We start from the raw sequence: 20,096 nt of genomic DNA on the forward strand, positions 1-20,096 counted from the left end.
GTGTTTCCATCTTTAGCAAGCTCTTGACTGATATTTGCCATCACTGAACACAGGAAGTTCCTCTGAGGCATTTGCCACTTCCCTGGTTGGTGACTAAGGTGCAGGTGCAGAATCAGCACATCTGCACAAGCAAGCAGATGGACTGTTGCTGGACTCACGCAATCGGCCCCTTCTTCCTCTAGCCAGAGCAACTTTATCTTGAGCATTTCTTTATAAAAATTTTGAGACTCTCTCCTCTTCCTTGATTCCTTTGGATATTCAGAAGTTGAGAGGTCTAACTTGCTGTCTATCCCCTATTCCTAAATTTTGAGCTCATTTCTACAGACAAGTCAATTTGTGGATTTGGGGGTTGTTGATTCCTTAGCCTGTAAATACTTTGTTCTTCACAGAATTGTAAAACCAGTGAAAAATGTGTCTGCTTTGTGGATCCATCTCTCCTTGTGCTTTCTACTACAGGTTGAGTATCCCATATCTGAAACTTTAAAATCTAAAACTTTTAAAGAGAGTGCCAACATGACTCTCAAAAGAAATGCTCATTGGAGCATTTTGGATTTAAGATTTTCAGATTTTTAGATTAGGAAAGATGAACAGGTAGGTATACTGCAAATACTCCAAAATCTGAAAGAAAAAAATCCAAAATTTGAAACAATTCCAAAATATCCAAGCACTTTAGTTAACCCAAACTTGCATTTCTTTAGTAATACCCCTTCACTCAAGGTCTTGCATTCCCTGTAACTGAGGAACACCAGGCTGGAAGAGAATGGAAGAGAATGTCCTTGTGTTTGTGTTCACTTGTAGTCCAACCATAACAAAAATAAGTTAGCAATATACAGCTGAGAAAAAGTAAGACAGATTGGTTGGACAACCCAATTAATGGGGAGTCATGGAGAGCATGAGGGTAGTTTGTCCTGTGGAGCTTTCTTTTTCCTTCTCAAGTGGGGGCTAGAGAAGCCACTCCCTCAGCATTCACTCAGGGCTTGTCACTCATGCCCGCATTGGTATTATACCGTGGGAAGAATGCTCCTGTCTTGGCTCCAATTCCTGGAGGAGACTTGGAACATAAGCTCTGAATGGCAGTACTGGAGGACAGTGGTTCTTGACTGCCACAGAACAGCAATCTTTGGCACCCAAGTTATTTTTTTTTTTTTTTTTTTTTTTTTTGAGATGGAGTCTCACTCTGTCACCCATGCTGGAGTGCAATGGCGCAATCTCAGCTCACTGGAAACTCCGCCTTCTGGGTTCATGTAATTATCCTGCCTCAGCCTCCTGAGTAGTTGGGATTACAGGTGTCCACCACCATGCCTGGCAAATTTTTGTATTTTTAGTAGATATGGGGTTTCACCATGTTGGTCAGGCTGGTCTCAAACTCCTGACCTCAGGTGATCCACCCACCTTGGCCTCCCAAAGTGCTAGGACTACAAGCGTGAGCCACCATGCCCAGCCAGCCCCTAAGTTATTCTTAAGCATGTTCCTTTTAACGGCTCTGGTGCAGGACAAATTTGGCTGTGTGTCAGTTGCCGAGGTAGGAGTCCGTGACTGTCTTGGAACCATCCATGGTTGTCACAGAATGCTTATCAACAGTGCTCTGGTGGAACCAAAATTCTAAATGTGACTGTGCAAGGCCCTTTGAACACCTTGCCTGTGCATGTTGAGGAACAAGGGCATAGCTCCCTTTTATTTCCAAAATTCTTCAATCTGCAAGTGCAGAATTTCACTAGGCATGAAAATGAACTCCTATAGTGTCCTGTGGAACTCAGAGTGAGTTTCTTTAGAGAGTCTGAGCAAATAGTTTCAGTCATCTGAGTAAATAGTCTCTGATGTATATCTCACATCTGAGAACCCACAAGTAGCTGTTCATTCTGGTTACCACCACCCCAGTCCCTCGAGGGACACACAGCACAGTAGACGTGCTAGATTGATGCACACCTTTTGTTACAGCATTCCTTAGAACTGTGGCTTCCTGCCCTGGTTAGCAATGGAGTACCAATAACCTCAAGCAAAACTGGCATAAAGGTTTATTTTGATTGCTAGCTCTGAACAACTGGGGGTGGATGCCTGGAGCACTTTGGGAAGCATTCAGAGGTTATTAATGATCTCAGTAAGAATACCGCCAAGTGTGATGGCTCACGTCTGTAATCCCAGCACTTTGGAAGGCTGAGGCAGGTGGATCAGTTGAGGTCAGGAGTTCGAAACCAGCCTGGCCAACGTGGCGAAACCCCATCTCTACTAAAAATACAAAAATTAGCTGGGCATGGTGGCGTGTGCCTGTAATCCCAGCTACTCGTGAGGCTGAGGCACGGGAATTGCTTGAACCCAGGAGGCGGAGGAGGTTGAAGTGAGCCAAAATTGCACCACTGTACTCCAGCCTAGGTGACAGAGTGAAACTGTGTCTCTAAAATAAGATAAATAGCAACATCTGCCATGACAGATGGTGGAGAATGTGGCTTATGTGGGAAATATTTGCTATCCCTGTCCTTGAAAGCTCCTCTTGCCACTAGATTATAATCAGATTCAAGTAGCATATTCCATGCTGTCTTTCCTTTGAGCTTCTCTCTGGTTCTCGGCTGACTCTCCAAGTGGTATGGCCCATACTTTCACAGAAAGACTGCCCGAAGGCTGCCTGTCTTCACCAACTCCAACTCTAGGAGATAGGATTATGAAAGACATCAATATGGAAAGAAATAGCCCCTTTAGAAGGTATATCAAAGAGGAACAAAAACACTTTTCCTGTATCTTTCCTATATATATTTTTTCACTAATAGCTCCAGCACGCCTAATACTATTGAATCATTTCATTCTTGATGCATTTCAGAATTTCTCCTCTTTGTAGAGTAGGGAGAAGCTTTGAGCTTCTTGTATATTAGAATGTGCCACTAATAATTTGGGATTCTCAAAATTCCTTATACTTTAGGAACCTGGTAACTTGTGGCACTAGAAATGGTTACAGTAGCGTTTACCAAAGAATAACCACCCTTAAGTTACAGTCTTAAATTCTGTTATTCTTCAGTGTGGTACAGAGCAACATTGACTTGTGCAGTATCCTTTTATCTGTCCCCATACATAAGGAAAAGCATTTTGTTTTCTCAGTTTCTAAGAGGTACTTCCCTATGTCTCCATATTGAGATGATTCTGATACAGTGGTGTCTTCTAACTAGTGCTTTTCTTTCTTTCTTTTGCCACAAATGCTGTCATTAATTCAGGAGTACATTGTAGAGTTTACAGTGGTCTAAAATTAGAAATACAGTTCTGACTGTCCTCGGGGTTTGCATCAGCACTTTTTTCTCATTCTGAGGATGCATCCATGAATGGAATATGCCCTTATGTGCTTACTGTTAACCCCTGATTCTCCTTTTAGCTTAATTACTCTTTTCCAAAGGGTCCTCTCGTTATAGCCTTGTGTTAAACATTATATTGCAAATCATAAACACACTTTGATTGTTTTCCCATGGGCTGGTTCCAGAACATCAAAACCTGCTTTATGACATTCTGAAAGGTGGGTTTGGTAGCTACAAATGTGGTAGCAAGATATGAGGCAGCAAAGGCCATTGACACCACTGATTGAATTTGCACACTACATAAGGGTTTAGCAATGTGTGTCTAAATACGTTAATTTACAAACCAACTGGACCACATTGTACCTGGGTCTGTAGCACTCCATGGTGACACATGTGGATCAAAGATTTGGCTCTTAAGCTATGTAGGAATAATTTGTTTTATGTCATTGCACACTGTTGTGTCATAGGCACAGTGCCTGCCTGCAGGGAAATGTGGGATTGTATCATTTCTGAAAATAATAATTGGAGAATATTTCTTTTTCTTTGCCATGAAACTGAGGGGGAGTTGTCATACAAATTGGTTTCAGATGTTGGAGTTGTACTGATTGAGAATTTTAGGCTTCAGTCATATGCCATGCTGTGAAGTGCTTTGCCAAAGTAATGACTTGTTAAAATAAATAAAGTAAGTGTCTCATAGTTTGGGAAGTGGACTGTAAAATCTCAGTTCTTAGTTCTAGGTAAGGCTTGTGGCTGCTTTCTTAGATGTACCAGGTGCACATAAAACGTATTCCCCCACATCCCCTCTAACCACCCTGCAACTCCTTGTAAAGTCAGCTGAGGCTTGTTCAGGAAAGAAGGTGTTGGAGCAGAGGGCTCCTGAACTCTTACAGAAATGTGGTGATATTGTTGCTCTTCTGTTTGCTGCTTTTCCCCACAGGGTGACTAGGTCTCTGTAAAGTGGCACTCTTTTCTTGCTTTTCTGGGTGTGTGATTTTGGGGAGAACAAAAATAATAGCTATGTGCTATTTCATTCAGGCCATTCAGAAACTCCGATGATTTTTACCAGTGTAAATAAAGTTTGTGATATATGGAAAATATTAATGTGACATTTTGTGCTATCAGGGAAATGTCTCAAAGGAGTTTTCCCAGGGGAGTTCAGGAATGCTTGCACTGTATCTTTACTTTGAAGTTAGAAGATCCATTGGTAAAAACCAGGGCTTAGTAAAAAGGCAGGAGAGTTAACAAACACTTGACTGTTTTTTGTTTTTTGTTTTTTTTAACATGATGACCAGAGAGAGTGAAGTATTTAAATAGGCATACTTTTTTGTAGCTATACTTGCAAAGACTTAGAATCTATTGTCGGAGTCAACTTGGAATCTTCTCAGAACCTCTCAACTCTAGAGTTCAGAAATGTGTAAGTCTAGGAACTGCTAAGTCTGTCTCAGGGATCACTCACAAGGAAAGCAGGGAACGTTGTTCTTTTATTCATGTATTCCAACACCCAGAATAGTGCTTAGCTCATTATATAATAGAATTCAATAAATATTTGTTAGATGAGTAAAGGAATGAGAAGGAAAGCAAATGCCATTTTAGATTCCACTCAGCACTGTAGATATGAGCTTAGTGAAAACAGTTCTGCTCCTATCCTGCCCTTGAGAAGCCCTGTGTTTAGCAGTGTAGTATTAATGCTGCCACAGAGTTTGGCTGTCTACACAAGTATTTAGATTTTAAAATTCTGCCATGTCTTTGGGAGGTTTAGTAGACTGTGTGTTACTCTAATGTGGCATCCAGGTCTAGACCAAACTGTTAGGGAGCAGCAGTTGAGTATAGCCTCTTTTCTGGCTGGAGGGTCTAACCTCACTGAGTTCACAGCTTTTTTTTTTTTTTTTTTTTTTTAATCAATAGTGCAGGAAGACTTAGTAATATCCCAAATACTTAACCAACAAATTCCTGAGGGGGATAGAGGACCAAGTGCTCCCTTCCAAGGGAGATGGAATGGAATGGTCAGGAGCTCAGTGGTCTCAAGTTTGAGACTCAGTGAGGCACAGATAGAAACCATACCATGCAGCCTAGGCAGGGCAACAGAAATAGACAGAATTGACGTGTAATGGTCAGAATGGGATAGATGTTCTTGAGCAAGAGCTTTGGGCAAGCCTGGGCATTTAGGTAATTTAGATGCGAGGAGTCTAGAGCAGAGTGTTAGTCATGCAGTGTGGCCTCTACGTTATACCTTTATAGATTGTGTTTTCTTCAACCAGGAAGTACTAGTCATGCATCTTTTATTTTGCTAAGCTGCAGTTATAGTGAAATGGAGTAAATATCAGATAGACGAAATATCCTGTCTATAGCACTCTTCAGAGTCATCTCTACTTTTGTCTCAAGCTTATTTCACAAATCTGTCAATTATTGTTTGAAAACCTGATAGCACTTCCAATTGTTCTTATCCATGATAGGCAAATTGAGTCTGATACAATTGACTGTTGCCCTCTTGGCCAGTTTTGCATCTGTTTGTAAACTCTTTCAAATATCATGATGCTTATCATAAGTCTACTCTTTGGGTTCTCCTTTGAACCAGTTGTAACATCTTCCTAGTTCTCTCATTTATTAGCAAGTTTAGTAAAATATTTGACATGGATTCATGCTATGCTTTTAAAAAATTATTCTTTACCAATACGGAATTTTAAACTTAGAGAATTGATAAAGCGGGAGCTAACTGATTCTAAGTGATCTGAAATCCTCAAGTATATTTTATTTTTGAATACGTGATATGGTAGCAAGAGGCTTTCTCTGGGCAAACATGGCATTTTTTATTGGCTCAACTAGTCTTTCTACGTGCATAAACCAAAGAAAAGGAAGGAGCAGAGCCCTGAGGGTCAGAGGAGGTATCAGGTTTCATATGAATACATGGAAGAAATTCCTGTGACATGTGAACGGATGGTTATACAGGAGAATAGCGGAGATAGCAAAAGTCATCCGGAGGTGTTAAAAACAATGCTCTAAAGGGACTTAAACGTCCCTCCAAATTTCTTGACAGCTGGTGAGTCAAGGTCCTAGTCATGTAGTTTCAATTTTGTTAACTAAGATTTATATTTTAGAGGTAAAGCATCCTCAGTCTTATAATGAGAAAACCCATTTTGCTATTTAGTTTATGGCCAACTTTGTTAAAATATGTATACTTAATAAAGCAAGGACTATACATGTTTCCCTCCACTTAATATGACGTGTCTTTTATTCTAAATCATAAATGTTATCTGTGAGGATTATCAGGAGAGTGAGAGCTTGTTCTGTTCTTATTGGAGAGACATTTTGGATAGAAATCTTCCCTCTCAGTAGAGTTTGTATAGAACTGTGAATACTAATACAAATATGTGAAAATAGTCCTTTTATAGGAGCTTAGTTATGTTTGTTAAAGTTATCCCTGCAAATAATGGACATGAGGGTATGATGAATTTATGGAAATTTTGAGATTTGTTTATGAATTGAGGAAGATAAACTTGTGTTATACAGCCAGTAGAGAATTTCTGGCTTGTAAAAGGGAAGATTTGGGAAGGATATAATCACTTTATTCAAATTGTTTAAATATTTGCTGGGTCATTGTTCATAGAAGAGATTAGACTTATTCCATGCAGTTCCCAAGGACCAAACTAAGGCCAACAAGTGCTTGAAGTTACAAGGAGACATCTGTCAATTCAGTGTCAGGTGAATTTTTTCACAGTTCATGAGAGTGCTTGTCCCAGAAGATTGTGGACCTCTGGAAGCCTTCTCAAGAGCAGATGATGGATCACCTACTGGTAACCTTATAAGGGACCCCTGTGAGAGGAAACTCAGCCCAGGTTGTCTCTAAGGTCAAAGACCAGTTGTATAATCCTATGATGGCTTTGCTTAAAAACATGCATATGTTTTATTAAAACATTAGGAATAATGGAGAAGGTTTACTCTTTCTTCCATGATTTCTCCTGCTACACATGAAAGCCACTGTTATTGCAAGTCATCATTCAGTCTTTCCAGAAAAATGACTGACATTCTGAGGCTTAGGAGGAGGTGTTGGATTTCCTGGCAGATGAAGAAGCCACTGTTCTGTAATCATTCTTTGTGTGGGCCCAACCGGATTTTGGCAACAGACGTACTTGATATATAATTGTGGCAGTAGCCAAAAAATGTAACCAGGATTGGCAGTCCCAGGGACCACATGGCTATCTTGGAATGTGACAACACAGGAATTATTTTCTGAAACCAATTGCCCTTCTTTTGGCGAACTTCAGATATAGAATATAGTTTTGCCCACTACCAGGGGTTAAAGTTAGGTATTGAAGGGAGTGAGGAAAGCAACAGTCTCCAAACTCCAAGTTTTAAATCTCCTACTACTTTTTTGCCCCAAAAAGGAAGAGTAAGATGGAAAGAGTTGGCGGCAAATGTCAGGATTTAAAGAACCTAATGATGCTATGCTGTTTTCAAAAAGTAGGATTAAATATAGATTCAAGGAGCAGTGAGCTTGGCAAGAAGGTATTGCACTTCACAGGCATGGTAGGTTACTGCTTCTCTAGAAAAAGTTCAGGTTACTGGGCAAATTCCAAACACTTTATGAGCTTATCTTAATTTATAGCTGCAGCTTGATGCATGAAAAATAGTTGGTGACCAAGTTAGGATTTTGATATAATCCAGCCCTCTTGAGAGCCAAGCTTAATCTAGCTCACAGGGGTTGACAAACTATGGCCCATGGGGTTATTTGGCCAGTCACTTGTTTTTGTAAAGAAAGTGTTATTGAAATGTGGCATTGCCTGTTCATTCAAGTGTTCTCTGTGGCTGATTTCGTACTACACAATGGCAGAGTTGAATAGTTACAACAGGCTGTGTGGTCTGCAAAGCCTAAAATATTTCCTGTCTGGCTCTTTACAGGAAAAGTTTGCGACCCTTGGTTGTTTCAGATTGTTCCACACTTTATCATAGCCATCTTTGAGAAGATGCTGTTTATACTGTTATGAGCCAGAGGGGGAAGTTAGCAGAAATTATTAGCAAGGCCTCCCACAAATATTTTTACATCTTCCATCCTCTCTGCTCCTCTTTCCCTGTTGCTTAGACCTGGTCTCATGTTGGCACCTGTTCTCTAACATAAGAGTTCTTTTAGATGCCACACATCGTGGAGACATAGCCTAACAGAATAAACTATTTTGGCCTATCTGCTCTTTTCTGCCTAGGTTTCTTTATACATTTTAGGGGTAGAGTGAATTTATTTAATGTTTGTTGTATTCATTCGTGTATGGAATTGGACTGGTGTTACCTAGAATAGTAGCGACATGTTTTTTCTTTCTTTTTTTTTTTTTGAAACAGGGTCTCACTCTGTTGCCCAGGCTGGAGTACAGTGGTGCAATCTCGGCTCACTGCAACCTCCGCCTCCCAGTTCAAGCGATTCTCATGCCTCAGCCTCCTGAGTAGCTGGGATTACAGGCATGTGCCGCCATGCCCAGCTAATTTTTGTTTGTTTGTTTGTTTGTTTGTTTAGTAGAGATGGGGTTTCACCATTTGGCCAGGCTTGTATCGAACTCCTGGCCTCAAGTGATCCACCCACCTCAGTCTCCCAAAGTGCTGGGATTACAGGTGTGAGCCACCGTGCCTGACCAGTAGTGACTAATTAATGAACAAGGTGACTATTTTGCTTATTAACAATGGATAGAATTTTTTCATTCTATGTATGATTACAGTTCACTTGAAATTTCTAAAAGCATGTTCTTTGCAAAGGCAATTATTTGCCTTTCCCCTGTAATGAAAATGATCACAATAATATTTACTTTGTGTCATACCGAAACAATACTCCTGCTGTTGACATTTGTTTGGTTAAGCCTTAGTATATCTCCACTATATTTGAGATGATGGTATTGTTATACATTGCTAGAAGAGTTTCAGCCAGTCTAGACAGTTAAAGAGTGTGTCTTTCTTCCTTGGCAGATATTATCTAAGAACCTCCTCGATTCGTAACAGCACACATAGAGATTTATGGCTTTAGCTGGCCAAATGAATGTTGCTTCAGCCTGTGATTTGTGGTCTGGTGAACAACCGCAGAGCATGTCCTTTACAATTGATTGACCTTTTGCATAGCTTATTTCAGGCCTTACTAAGAGCATCTTAAACTGAAAAAAAAAAAAAATCTCTGACATACTTTTATATTATTATTTGGGAAATGACCCTATTAAGAAAGTAGCCTGTGCTAACTTCAGAAGAAGTTATTCTTCTTTAAAGACGTAATTTTCTAACTGTATTTTGAATCTCACTTATATCAATGGAAGACTTCAGCTGCTACCAATAAATTGTCACACAAATTTCTAAGTATATGAGTGTAGATATTTTGAACATTTTAGCATGCTTTGGGTATACAAATCTTGTCCCAAATCAGAGATTCTCTCTCTGCATAAACAGCTGATATTGAGGTTATGGTGAGTTTTAAAAATAGAAATCCAGTAAGAGAAGACAATTAGTAGAGAAATGGTTTAAATTATTTGCTGTGGGAGGTGGAGGGGTGCCCCAGGAGTGGAGGACAGAGACATTCCAGATGCCAAAGGGTCTTGATGCATTCCATGTCACCCTGAACATCAGACAGACGAAAGCTGTTGTCCTGACAGTGCATAATGCTTTAGAACTTAACTTCTATTTTAATTGTAAAAATAGTGTATGTTCTAGGTAAAATAAAAATTTACATTATATAGAAGTTTACAAGTTTGAAAGAAAAAAAAAAAAACCTTCCCTTCTGCTATCCAGAGGTAGCCATTGTTAAGTTTTATTTATATTTCTGGAAATGTTTGTGTGTAGTGTATAGATATTTTTCCTTATAGATGGGAAAGATGATATTCTGAAACATTCTCTCCCCAACAACATATTTGCTTGTCTTTTCTTTATTGTGTGTGAGGATAGGATCTTGCTATGTCACCCTGGCTGGTGAACTCCTAAGCTCAAGCAGTTCTCCCGCCTCAGCCTCCTGAGTAGCTAGGGCTACAGGCATGTGTCAACAAGCCTGGCTCATTGTTTTATTTATTTATTTATTTATTTTGGAGAGATGGAGTCTTGCTGTGTTGCCCAGGCTGATCTTGAACTCCTGGCCTCAAGTAATCCTCCCACCTTGGCCTCCCAAAGTGCCGGGATTACAGGTGTGAGCCACTGCACCTAGCCCCTCTCTATATATATTTGTTCCCCTTTGTATCGTTTGTTAATTCAAACAGTGCTGTAGTGAAAAATGTTCATGATTATATATCTGCGCAAGTGTGAACATGTAATTATAGGCTAAATTCCTGAAAGTAAACTCACAGAGGCAAAAGCTATATGGATTTTAAATGTGAACAATTACTAGCAAAATTTGCTTCCAAACTGGTTGCTGTAATTTTTACAGTCCCGGTTACAAGGACACTGAATGGCCATAACTGGAGACTCTGGAACAGTATCATTATCGTCAGAGGTAGCATTTATTGAGCGTGTTTTGTGTGTACTCTTCCCAGTGCTTGCTTTATTTGTTGTAACTTTTTAAGTTCTCACAAAGATGCTATGAGGAGGCAGGCACCTATTTCACAGGTGAGGAAACTAAAACTGAGTCACAAAGAGGTTACTTAAGAGTCACACAGCTAGTGAGTGACTAAGGGTTCAGATGCTATTGGTAGTGAGAGAAGTGTATCACAGTCATCTTGGAGGTGATAGAGATGATAGTGAAGTCCCAGAAATAGCTGTGAATGTCTACCTCAGTAAGAAGGAGAACTAAGAGACAATGTAAAATTTATTCTTATGGGCAAAGTGATGTTGAGAAAAATAAATGCATCCTTGTACATTTAAAGAGGATGAGAGAGGATCTCTTAGAATTTTTTACTAGCCACTGACCAGAAATTTGGAATTAAAAATGTACTATTTGGAAATGAGGTGAAACTAGAAAGACTGTGTGTTTCTTTATCTTTTAAAAGAGTTGGATGTTTAAAAAAACAAAAGTCATTGTTCTTTAAGGCACTTTGTACTGTACAAGTTCTCTTTTCTGGCGAAGGGCTCTCCCATCCACAGAATTTGGGATAATAGGAGCAAAGTATACAATCTAGAAGAGAAGTTAAAACAGTAGTTAGTGCAGGCTGAGAGCAAGAAGTGTCAAGGTGAATTGCATCCAGCAGGAAATCTTGTCCATGAATATTCTCTTATAGGTGTCTATCAACCTCCTAAGGTAAAAAGAAGAGTTGGATTAGAGAAATAATAAAATTAATGTTCAGATCCCCCCTCTCCTCTCCTCCTACCAGAGAACAATTGCATTCATCTCCTTCTGGCCTATGTTTCTACAGAGCTACAGACTCTTAATGCCTCACGAAGGAGGAGGAGAGAGTTTTGGTTCAGAGATGGGAGTTTCACATGGCTCCTGCAGCACACATCTGTATGCAGGGACCAGTATTGCACAGTGGAAACTGGAGATACATTGCCCAAATTCAGAACTCTGAGGATCATGTTAGTACATTTACAAGAAACATTCACATACTTTAGCTTGTTTGGTTTTCTCAGCACTGAGGCATGTGAAATAAAAATGAAGCCTTCTTCCCCTTATTTTGATGACAGTATCTACGTGCACTGTTAATCTATTTGCATTATTAAAACATTTCCAAACTGTAGACTTCTCTCTATGTACCAATCTTCAGTTTCAAGAATGATCTCTCTTCTGTAACTGTTAAATATTAAGCTTACAACAGACAGGCTCTTGTGGGACCTCAGACATGCGACTTGATTTTGTTTTAGTTTTGGAAATTTGCCCTACTTTGGGGGAATGGAGAGATCTGGCACCTTCTACTTCGTTTTATAGGTTCAAATACCATTGAATATCACTGTGAGTTTTGGCTTGTTAAATACATTGGTAAGAGTGGGATTTTGCTAATTTTAATACTCCCTTTTAAGAGGAAAGAAGGGTTTAGCATTTATACTACCACTATAGCTATTTTATTAACATGTTAAAGTATAATCAAGGCCTATTTCTAAAAACTCATCAGATTTCCTAAACGTTTTGAAACTATGGGAGTGTAATCCAGTCTAACTTCAAAGCCTCTTAGTCCCCATCATCTGGCTTGTTCAGTCTCCAGATGAAATTCACACAACTGCCTGAGTTGAGGTATCAGTTACTGCCAGCTTTTAAGGCACTGTAAGCAATAGTTACTTTGCCCCCTTGTTGTGACTACTTAAAAAATAGTTTTGAAATTACATTTCTTTTATTCCACCTGTGTAGACCTGTCTGGAAAGATTTGCTTACAGAAAGTGTTTTTTCAAGGCACAGTATAGGACTGAAATTAAATGCCCCACCTTGAAACCACTCTCCTGAGGGTTGGGATTCTGACATCAGGATATACAGCGCTACTAAAAAAGATGTTAAAACATAGGAGGTAGTCACTACTTCATTATGAGACAGCAGCTGCATGTACATGGCACAGCCTCTTCTCCACTGGGATGGGATATCGATTGTCCTCAGGTGCTTTTTGAAGGTGAAGCTAAAGAACCAAAATTTTCCTTTTCAGGTCTGTTTGATCACACAAGTGACTCACAGCCACATAGATGTGCAAACATGCATAGAAATCCCTGACTGCAGTGCCATCTTCTGCTGGGCTCAGTGTTCAGGTGGAGCAGAGGCCACAGCCAACGGATAACTGATTTTTTTTTTTTTTTTTGAGATTTGGCTTCAGATTGGCATAGATCTCCCATCCACAGAAGCCTTGGGGAGCTTAGGGACTGGCTCCAGGTCACCCTGCTCTGTAAGAGGCAAGGCTAGCTGGGACAGTTTAGGAATTGGTGCCTGAATTCTTTGGGTTTCAGTTCTTTTCCACTCAGAGGCACTACCTTTTCTATCAAAACTCCTAAGCTATCACAGCATGAGGGCTGCGCTTCGGACTAATGTGAGTTCATTTTACTACCTTCCATTCAGTGTCAGGCTTTCTTCTTCTACCTCTTCATCTGAAGCAGTACTTACTTTTTGCCACATCAAATGAAACTCTTCTTCAAGTTTTTACTGCCTGCTGGATTCTGAATACACTAACGGGAAAAGTTTGGTTAATAACTGGCTGAATCCTATGGTCACCTTTAAGGCAAGTTTCCTTCTCTCATGGATTCCATCCAGGTGTGTAGTCTAACAGTACTGTCCAGTGTGACATAGCCCCTGAAGGAAAACAACTTTGCACCACTTAAATTCTTCTTGATCCACGCTTCAGAAAACATCCCCTTGTTACACCTAACTCACACTTCAGCATTCTTTGTGGAAATTGAGGTGGGAAGACCACCCTAGTCAAGTAGGCAGTCTAATCATTTAAAGCCAACATTTAAAAATAAATATGTCCTACCTTTGTGTCTTCTCAAGGCTTGAGTGGGTCATTGTCTGGGTGCTCTGGAAGTCAGATGTGTTTCTAGGTGCTCTGTGTGTATGTTGGGTGGTATGTCACTTTTTTTCCCCCTTTTTAGGACCAAGAAGAAAACAAGGGAGCTACAAGTTGGCCTGAATTCTACATTGATCAGCTCAATTCCATGGCTGCTGTAAGTAGACTTTTATGTTCTTTGACACACCATTTAAAATGCAAGTATAGTACAAAGTACACAGTTGCACAATAAATTCGATTGAGTATGACCTACCAAATGTCAGTACCTTTCCAAACTCAATCCTAAACATTCAATGCTGGGGAAAGGAAAGAGGGTAGGAGGGATACTTGGCAAAGTGATTTTTCCAGTATGTTTTAAATAAAATCAGCACACACTAAAATATAATTGAGTTTAATGTTGTAAGTGAAAATGTAGTCTGAAATCTGGCTTGTATTCAACTTTAACTTGCAATTGCTCTTACCAGTCACTTGCAGCTTGGTTATGGCAACACTATTTTAAAAGTTAATACCATTTTAAAATAATATGATTAAGCGATTTTTTTACTATATTCCTCCCATTCTCTTTCTTACTGAGAACTTGGTTATTTCCTGGCTTCTTGATTTTACAGGGGACCAAGTACTCTTTTACTCATATAATAGGTCAGGAATTCATGAAGTAAGTGGTTTAATGAAAAGGCATCATAATGGTAGTGCTGAGATGTCCTTGGAAAGTCTTTAGTACATGGATTGTTGGTTCAGTAATTGCTTGATATATATTCTCAATGCCTAAAATACGAATTCTAAGTGCATGGATGTCTGTGATGTCAGCATTGCCAGCAGCTTGAGGGACACCTATTCATCACAGCTAAAATTCACAGCAGAAAATAAGTCATCAACCTTTGAGCCTTAGTAGCTTAAATCCCATCCCTGTTGATAAGATTTAGAGGTTGCCCACAGTAGAATGCAGTCTTTGTCTCAGTGGGCACACTCATGATTCTAAGAGTCAATCTGTTATATTCATGTTTATAACATGCAAGTAGATGATAGCTTCAAAAAACTTTCTTCTACCTCCTTCCTGCCTTCCCTTTTTATGGAGAATAAATTTCTTATCACTCAAAACAAGCATTTTAAATGGTCTCATAACATTTTCCTGCTGCTGGAATAGTTAAAAACTGATTAGAATATGTGAGTCATTCACATGTTTCCTAAACTTTTAGAGGTCTTGACTTTTAGTAACTTCCTCTTTTTTAGCTTTTTTCTTAGAAGATGCTTCTTCTGTTGTCATACAATGAATAATAAACAGCCTGGTTTATATATATATATGTATATATAAAAATTGTAGAAGAAACTACATAAGTTTTTCCCCAAGGGTTTCTAGTCTAAAAGCGTAGCAGAAATGGACAGAAAATAACCACCAAATCCTTCTTATTCAAGGCATCTCACACAATGCCAAAGATGAGAAAAGGGTGATCTCAGCATTTGTGTGAATATGCTAACAGAACGTGAGATTTGTGATGACCACCAGGGATTTTCTGTGCATCTGCCTAAGCAATAATAATTTGGAGCCATTTATATTTCCTGCATATAAAGGCTATTTTCTGAATTCTTGCTCCTGGCTGTTAGGAAAAAAAGAATTGTTTCTCTTTCTAATTAAATCTGCATTGTTTGTTATCTAACAAGAGAAGTTGCGTATTTGTTAATGAATTCCCTTCTATAAATGGGGAAATACTAAGTACTATGTGGATTTTTCCTTTCTTCATGTATAGGACAGTTAGATTAATTTTTCCTTTAGTGACTTAATCCCTGCCTTGTCTGGAGTAGACTTGGCTCATTTGTGTGCTACAGGGTCCGTGATGTGCCAACATGTGGCCCTTCTTTAAGAGCCTCCTCTCTCCTCCATCCAGCTCCTTGGACAATTCTTTGCCACATTCTTGAGTGCTCTACATTTTAACTGCTGTGTGTTTGGTTCCTAATCCAAAATCCTTCCCAAGAGCACCACAAGTCTATTAAATTGTCAGTGACTTTGTTACACTTTTTGTGTCAAACACCTAAGAAAGCTTTCTAATGTTCCTTTTAGGACTGAGCCAGCATCTTTCCAGGGTCAAAGGTAAAAGGCATTAATGGTCCATGAATTAATGAGGCCTCAAAATTCCTGCATACTTCAGGAAATAAGGAGATCTGATGAGCCCAGAAACCCTGTGCTGGGTTTTCTGTTTCTCTCAACATTCTGATTGCCACCACCGCCTTGCATAGTTCTGGCTAATCACTATGATGTCTGTACTGGAGAATTCTTGATAACACACAGCAGAAGTCCTGAAATATTGTACCTGGGGCCATGGAAAGGCACACAAGTCCTCCAGATCCTTTCATGGCCCAGCAGCTAGACTCTTTGGTTCTCTGCTTAGGGCATTCTTGAAGGAGTGTTTGTCCACATTGTCATCACCCATTGTCTGCAGAATCAGCAGCAACTACTACATGACAAGCAGGGTAACAGGAACTTTATATGTTGTTTGAGGTCCCACCAGCATCCTATGCTGTAAATGCTATTTATAAATAAGGAGTCTGAGACTCCAGAAAGGTTACCTTGCCCAAGATTATCTAATTAGGAGGTGGTCATCTAATTGGGAATTTAAACCTACCTGTCTGAGCCCAAAGACTTCTTTCCAATTTGCCTCTCACTCATTCAGTTTTTGAAACCCTGTGGCATGTGAAAGAGGCCTGGTTATCCCACCTTGTCCCCACCTGCAGGCCTAGCAAGGCTGACTTTTCTGAGATGGTATAGGCATCTGTTTTCTTTAATGCCTTAAGAGTCTGATAAACAGTCCAGGTTGAAAACAGCAGCACTTACTAGTCTGTGAAGCCAGCCTTTTGTGGAACAAGTTCAATTACTTTATGTAAGCCTCATTACAAGAATGCTTTGTTCTTTAAAGGACCCCTGAGTGATCTGTTGTCTTTTAAAGAGTGAAAAATAGTATAATAAAGGAGTGCAGCCTAACATCTAGGAGGACCTGGGCTTTTTTATATGTGGCTTCTCCATGCTTTCTCAAGAAAGAAGACTGTGAGGTGAAGTTCAGTATGCTTAGTGGCCTGGCTTATTGATTTCCCACCAAAGAAACTATTCAAACGGGAGCTAAGTTCCAGACTCCCAGCAGGAATGACTTCTGGGCCACATTTGTGCATCTCTGTCAGTTCCAATGTACACCTCAGCAGCTTTGACAGAAAGACCCTCTGCAAGGATGCGCTTTATCCTTTGTCTGCTTCTCATGTGAGCACGTGTTTAGTAAGTGCATAGAGCATTCAAAGAAGCCTCCACAAGGCCTGTACGTACTAGATATTTGGCATAGTAGTCATCTTCAGAAATGTAGGCATCTCCCTTATCTACTAAAAGCTGCAAATTAAACCTTCTTCCTAAATGTGAGGCTTGAAAGCTTTAAATTTTGTATAAATTATTTTACTTTGAAAAGTCACATTTAGAACGTCAACTTCAGCTACATATCCTGAGTTGTCTCAGCACAATAAATATAACCTCAGAACCAAATCTGAACATAGAAAATATATCACACATAGAAAATGTTGTAGTTTCTTCTGTTTTGAGAGAAAGGTTATGTTCCTTACACAGTATTGGGAAAGGAAGTTCCAATTTAATTTTCTTTGACATTTCATAAGTCTCCCAACTCTAGTATGGAGAAGCTTAATATAGACTGCTGCTATTCATGTGTTCCGCCCTCTCCAAGATTTTTAAAAGGATAAATACATGCAGTTTTATTTGTACTAGTGACCCACAGTAAAATGTGTAGTCATTAATTTGGTGATAGTTTTGTGTCATCAAGCATAGGAACAAGGAATGATCTTCATAAAAGGCTTGGTTCTCAGCTACAGATTCAAAGTGATTTCATAAGAGTCCAAATGAGTTCAGTTGTATCATTGGAGATTAAATGTTCTTGGCTGGATTCGTGTGAATTTTCCAGGGGATGGGTCTCTGGGAGCTTTGGGAGAATTCATTGGCTGTCTCTGCACCCAGCTTCCTTCCTCACCATCCCCTGGTTACAGCTGTCCATGAGCATCACCAGCAAGAGGACAACTTTACAGAAACAATAACAAGATTTTAAAAACTGAAAAACTACTGGGTTTTATTTCAGTTGCCATAAATGATACTGGTGTATTATATTTATTTTGCTTTGACCTTTACCTTTCTCATTATGAAATCATATTTAGGTTTTAGTTAACATTTAGTTACTTAATGCTGATACTATTGATTGTCACCCTTGATGATTTATGGTCCTGAAAGAAAGGCTAAGACTGGGTCATTGAGACCCATGGATATGAATCAAGCTTTTCTTTTTTCGATACGGTCACCCCAATCTGTTTCCCAGCCAAGCATTTCTATCAGAATTTGTAATAGGTAAAAAGATTAAAATAGACAAGCATGTGTTCAGAATAGCATGAAGAAAAGGGACCGGGAGCTCCATGAGTGCAGGATCCTGGAGTCATAAGACTGGGGGTACTTTAGTACAACCGGGTGATCAGAGAGTCAAAGGGAATGGAAAGGACTTGACACCTTACTGGCATTCACAATTTTATAATAACCACAGTCTTACATAGAACCTTGCTCCTGCGGCATCAGCATTGCCTAGAAATTTGTCAGGAGTGCAACTTCTCAGACCTCACCCCAGACATACAAAACCGGGCTCCACAGTTTAACATTATCCTCAGGTGATTTTCATGTACACATTAAAGTCTGAGAAGCACTGCTCTAGCAGATCCCTGGGTAGAAACACACACACACACTCCATATCCTGATTTCTAAATGATATTGAATAATTTCTAGAAGTTAAGCATTTACTCTGAAGGAATTGTCTATCCTGGTAATAGCTCCAAATGAATTGTTCTTCTTAAAATTAATTTGATGTAACAAAATCCCTTTGGTCTTGATCACACTTTTTGGCTGAGGAATAGGAATGGTAGCGTGGGAGGACTGCTGCCCACCTCCTGTTTTTAATAATGTGATGGTATTATCTTTAATTGCCAGAATGTTGTATTCAACTACAGGTTCAGTCTTATTTCTATCAAATACAAATAGTAGTATCTACATCAAAGGGTAATTATAGAATAGTTATACAAACATTTGGGCAACATCATCTCTACTAAGATTTCTAAACTTTTCCCTAAAGCTTTATTTAAAATTTGAAGGACTTAACTTACTTACTCATAGATTTGTTGTTTATATTTAAAGTGATAGTAGCAAATAATCTGTAGGTTTGTCTTGTTTGCACTGTAATTAAAAAATAGAATTTGAAGAAGTAACTTCTGTTTTCTTTGCATAGAGAAAATCTCTGCTGGCTTTAGAGAAGGAAGAAGAAGAAGAGAGAAGTAAAACTATAGAGAGTTTAAAGACAGCACTGAGGACAAAACCAATGAGGTAATTTTCCCTGGAGGGCACTTTTTTTATTTTTCTCTCTGTCCTTCCTTTTTTTGCAATAGTCAAACCTTCTAGGAAGTCTTAAGTTAAAACCATAAAATTAAACCATGAATAAGATACTTTAATCATTAACATTTAATAGTTATTTTCTTCTGTGAAAAGGTATGCAGGCAGCCACTAGGATGGCTTAAAAAGAAAAGAGAGACTTTAGCAATGGCAAGTTAGTAGGCAAGAATGTAGAAAAATTGAGACCTTCATTCATTGCTGCTAGGAATGTAAAATTGTGAAGCCATTTTGGAAAAGGGTTTTAACAGTTTCTTAGAATGTTAAATATAGTGTTGCCATATGACTCTAATTCTACTCCTAGGAATATAGCCAAGGGAAATGAAGACATGTCTCCCAAAAACGTGTATGCAAATGTTCATATCAGCATTATTCAGATAGCCAAGAGTGGAAATAACCCGTATATTGATCAGCTGGTGAATGGATAAATGAAATGTTACATATCCACATAATAGAAAATAATTTGGCTACAAAAAAAGGAATGAAGTACTGATACATGCTACAACATGAAATGACCTTGAAATATAAGTGGAAGAAGCCAGTAACAAAAGAGACCACATACTGTATGATTCTATTTATATGAAATTTCCAAAATAGGCCAATCCATAGAAACAGAAAGTAGATTAGTGGTTGCCAGGAGCTGAGGAAGTGGGGAAAATGTTCTCTTTGGGTGATTAAACTGTTCTAAAATTAGCTAGTGTTGTTGGTCACACAGCTCTGTGAATATACTAAAAACTACTGAATTGTTCACTTTAAAAGGGTGAATTTTATGGCATGTGAATTATTTCTCAATACAACTATTTTTTTTTTTAAAGATGGGTAGACTTTCTGGCTATAGTGATTCATTTCCTTTCTGATAATCAGCTTCTATGTTGTGCCTCCTGCACTTTCATTCCTTTAATGCCACTAGGATTTGGTGAGGTGTTGGGATTCTTATAAGTACGTTTCATGAGCACAGGTACTATGAATGAAGTCAACTGGTTTAACGAGCTTGGCTATATC

General features: G+C 39.1%; 1 protein-coding gene across 6 annotated transcripts in view; it reads left to right on the plus strand.

Moving 5' to 3' along the window:
- DAAM1 (dishevelled associated activator of morphogenesis 1) overlaps nt 1-20,096 on the plus strand; it is a 180,174-nt gene that overhangs the window by 110,143 nt on the left and 49,935 nt on the right. For all 6 annotated transcript variants that reach the window (XM_005561382.4, XM_073997469.1, XM_005561381.4 and 3 more), the window contains exons 4-5: nt 13,719-13,790; nt 18,937-19,031. In XM_005561382.4, the coding sequence (XP_005561439.1) occupies nt 13,719-13,790; nt 18,937-19,031 (167 nt within the window). The remainder of the gene's footprint in view (nt 1-13,718; nt 13,791-18,936; nt 19,032-20,096) is intronic.

The sequence above is a fragment of the Macaca fascicularis genome, chromosome 7 (genome assembly GCF_037993035.2).
Source record: "Macaca fascicularis isolate 582-1 chromosome 7, T2T-MFA8v1.1".
In the NCBI taxonomy this organism is placed as follows: Eukaryota; Metazoa; Chordata; class Mammalia; order Primates; family Cercopithecidae; genus Macaca; species Macaca fascicularis.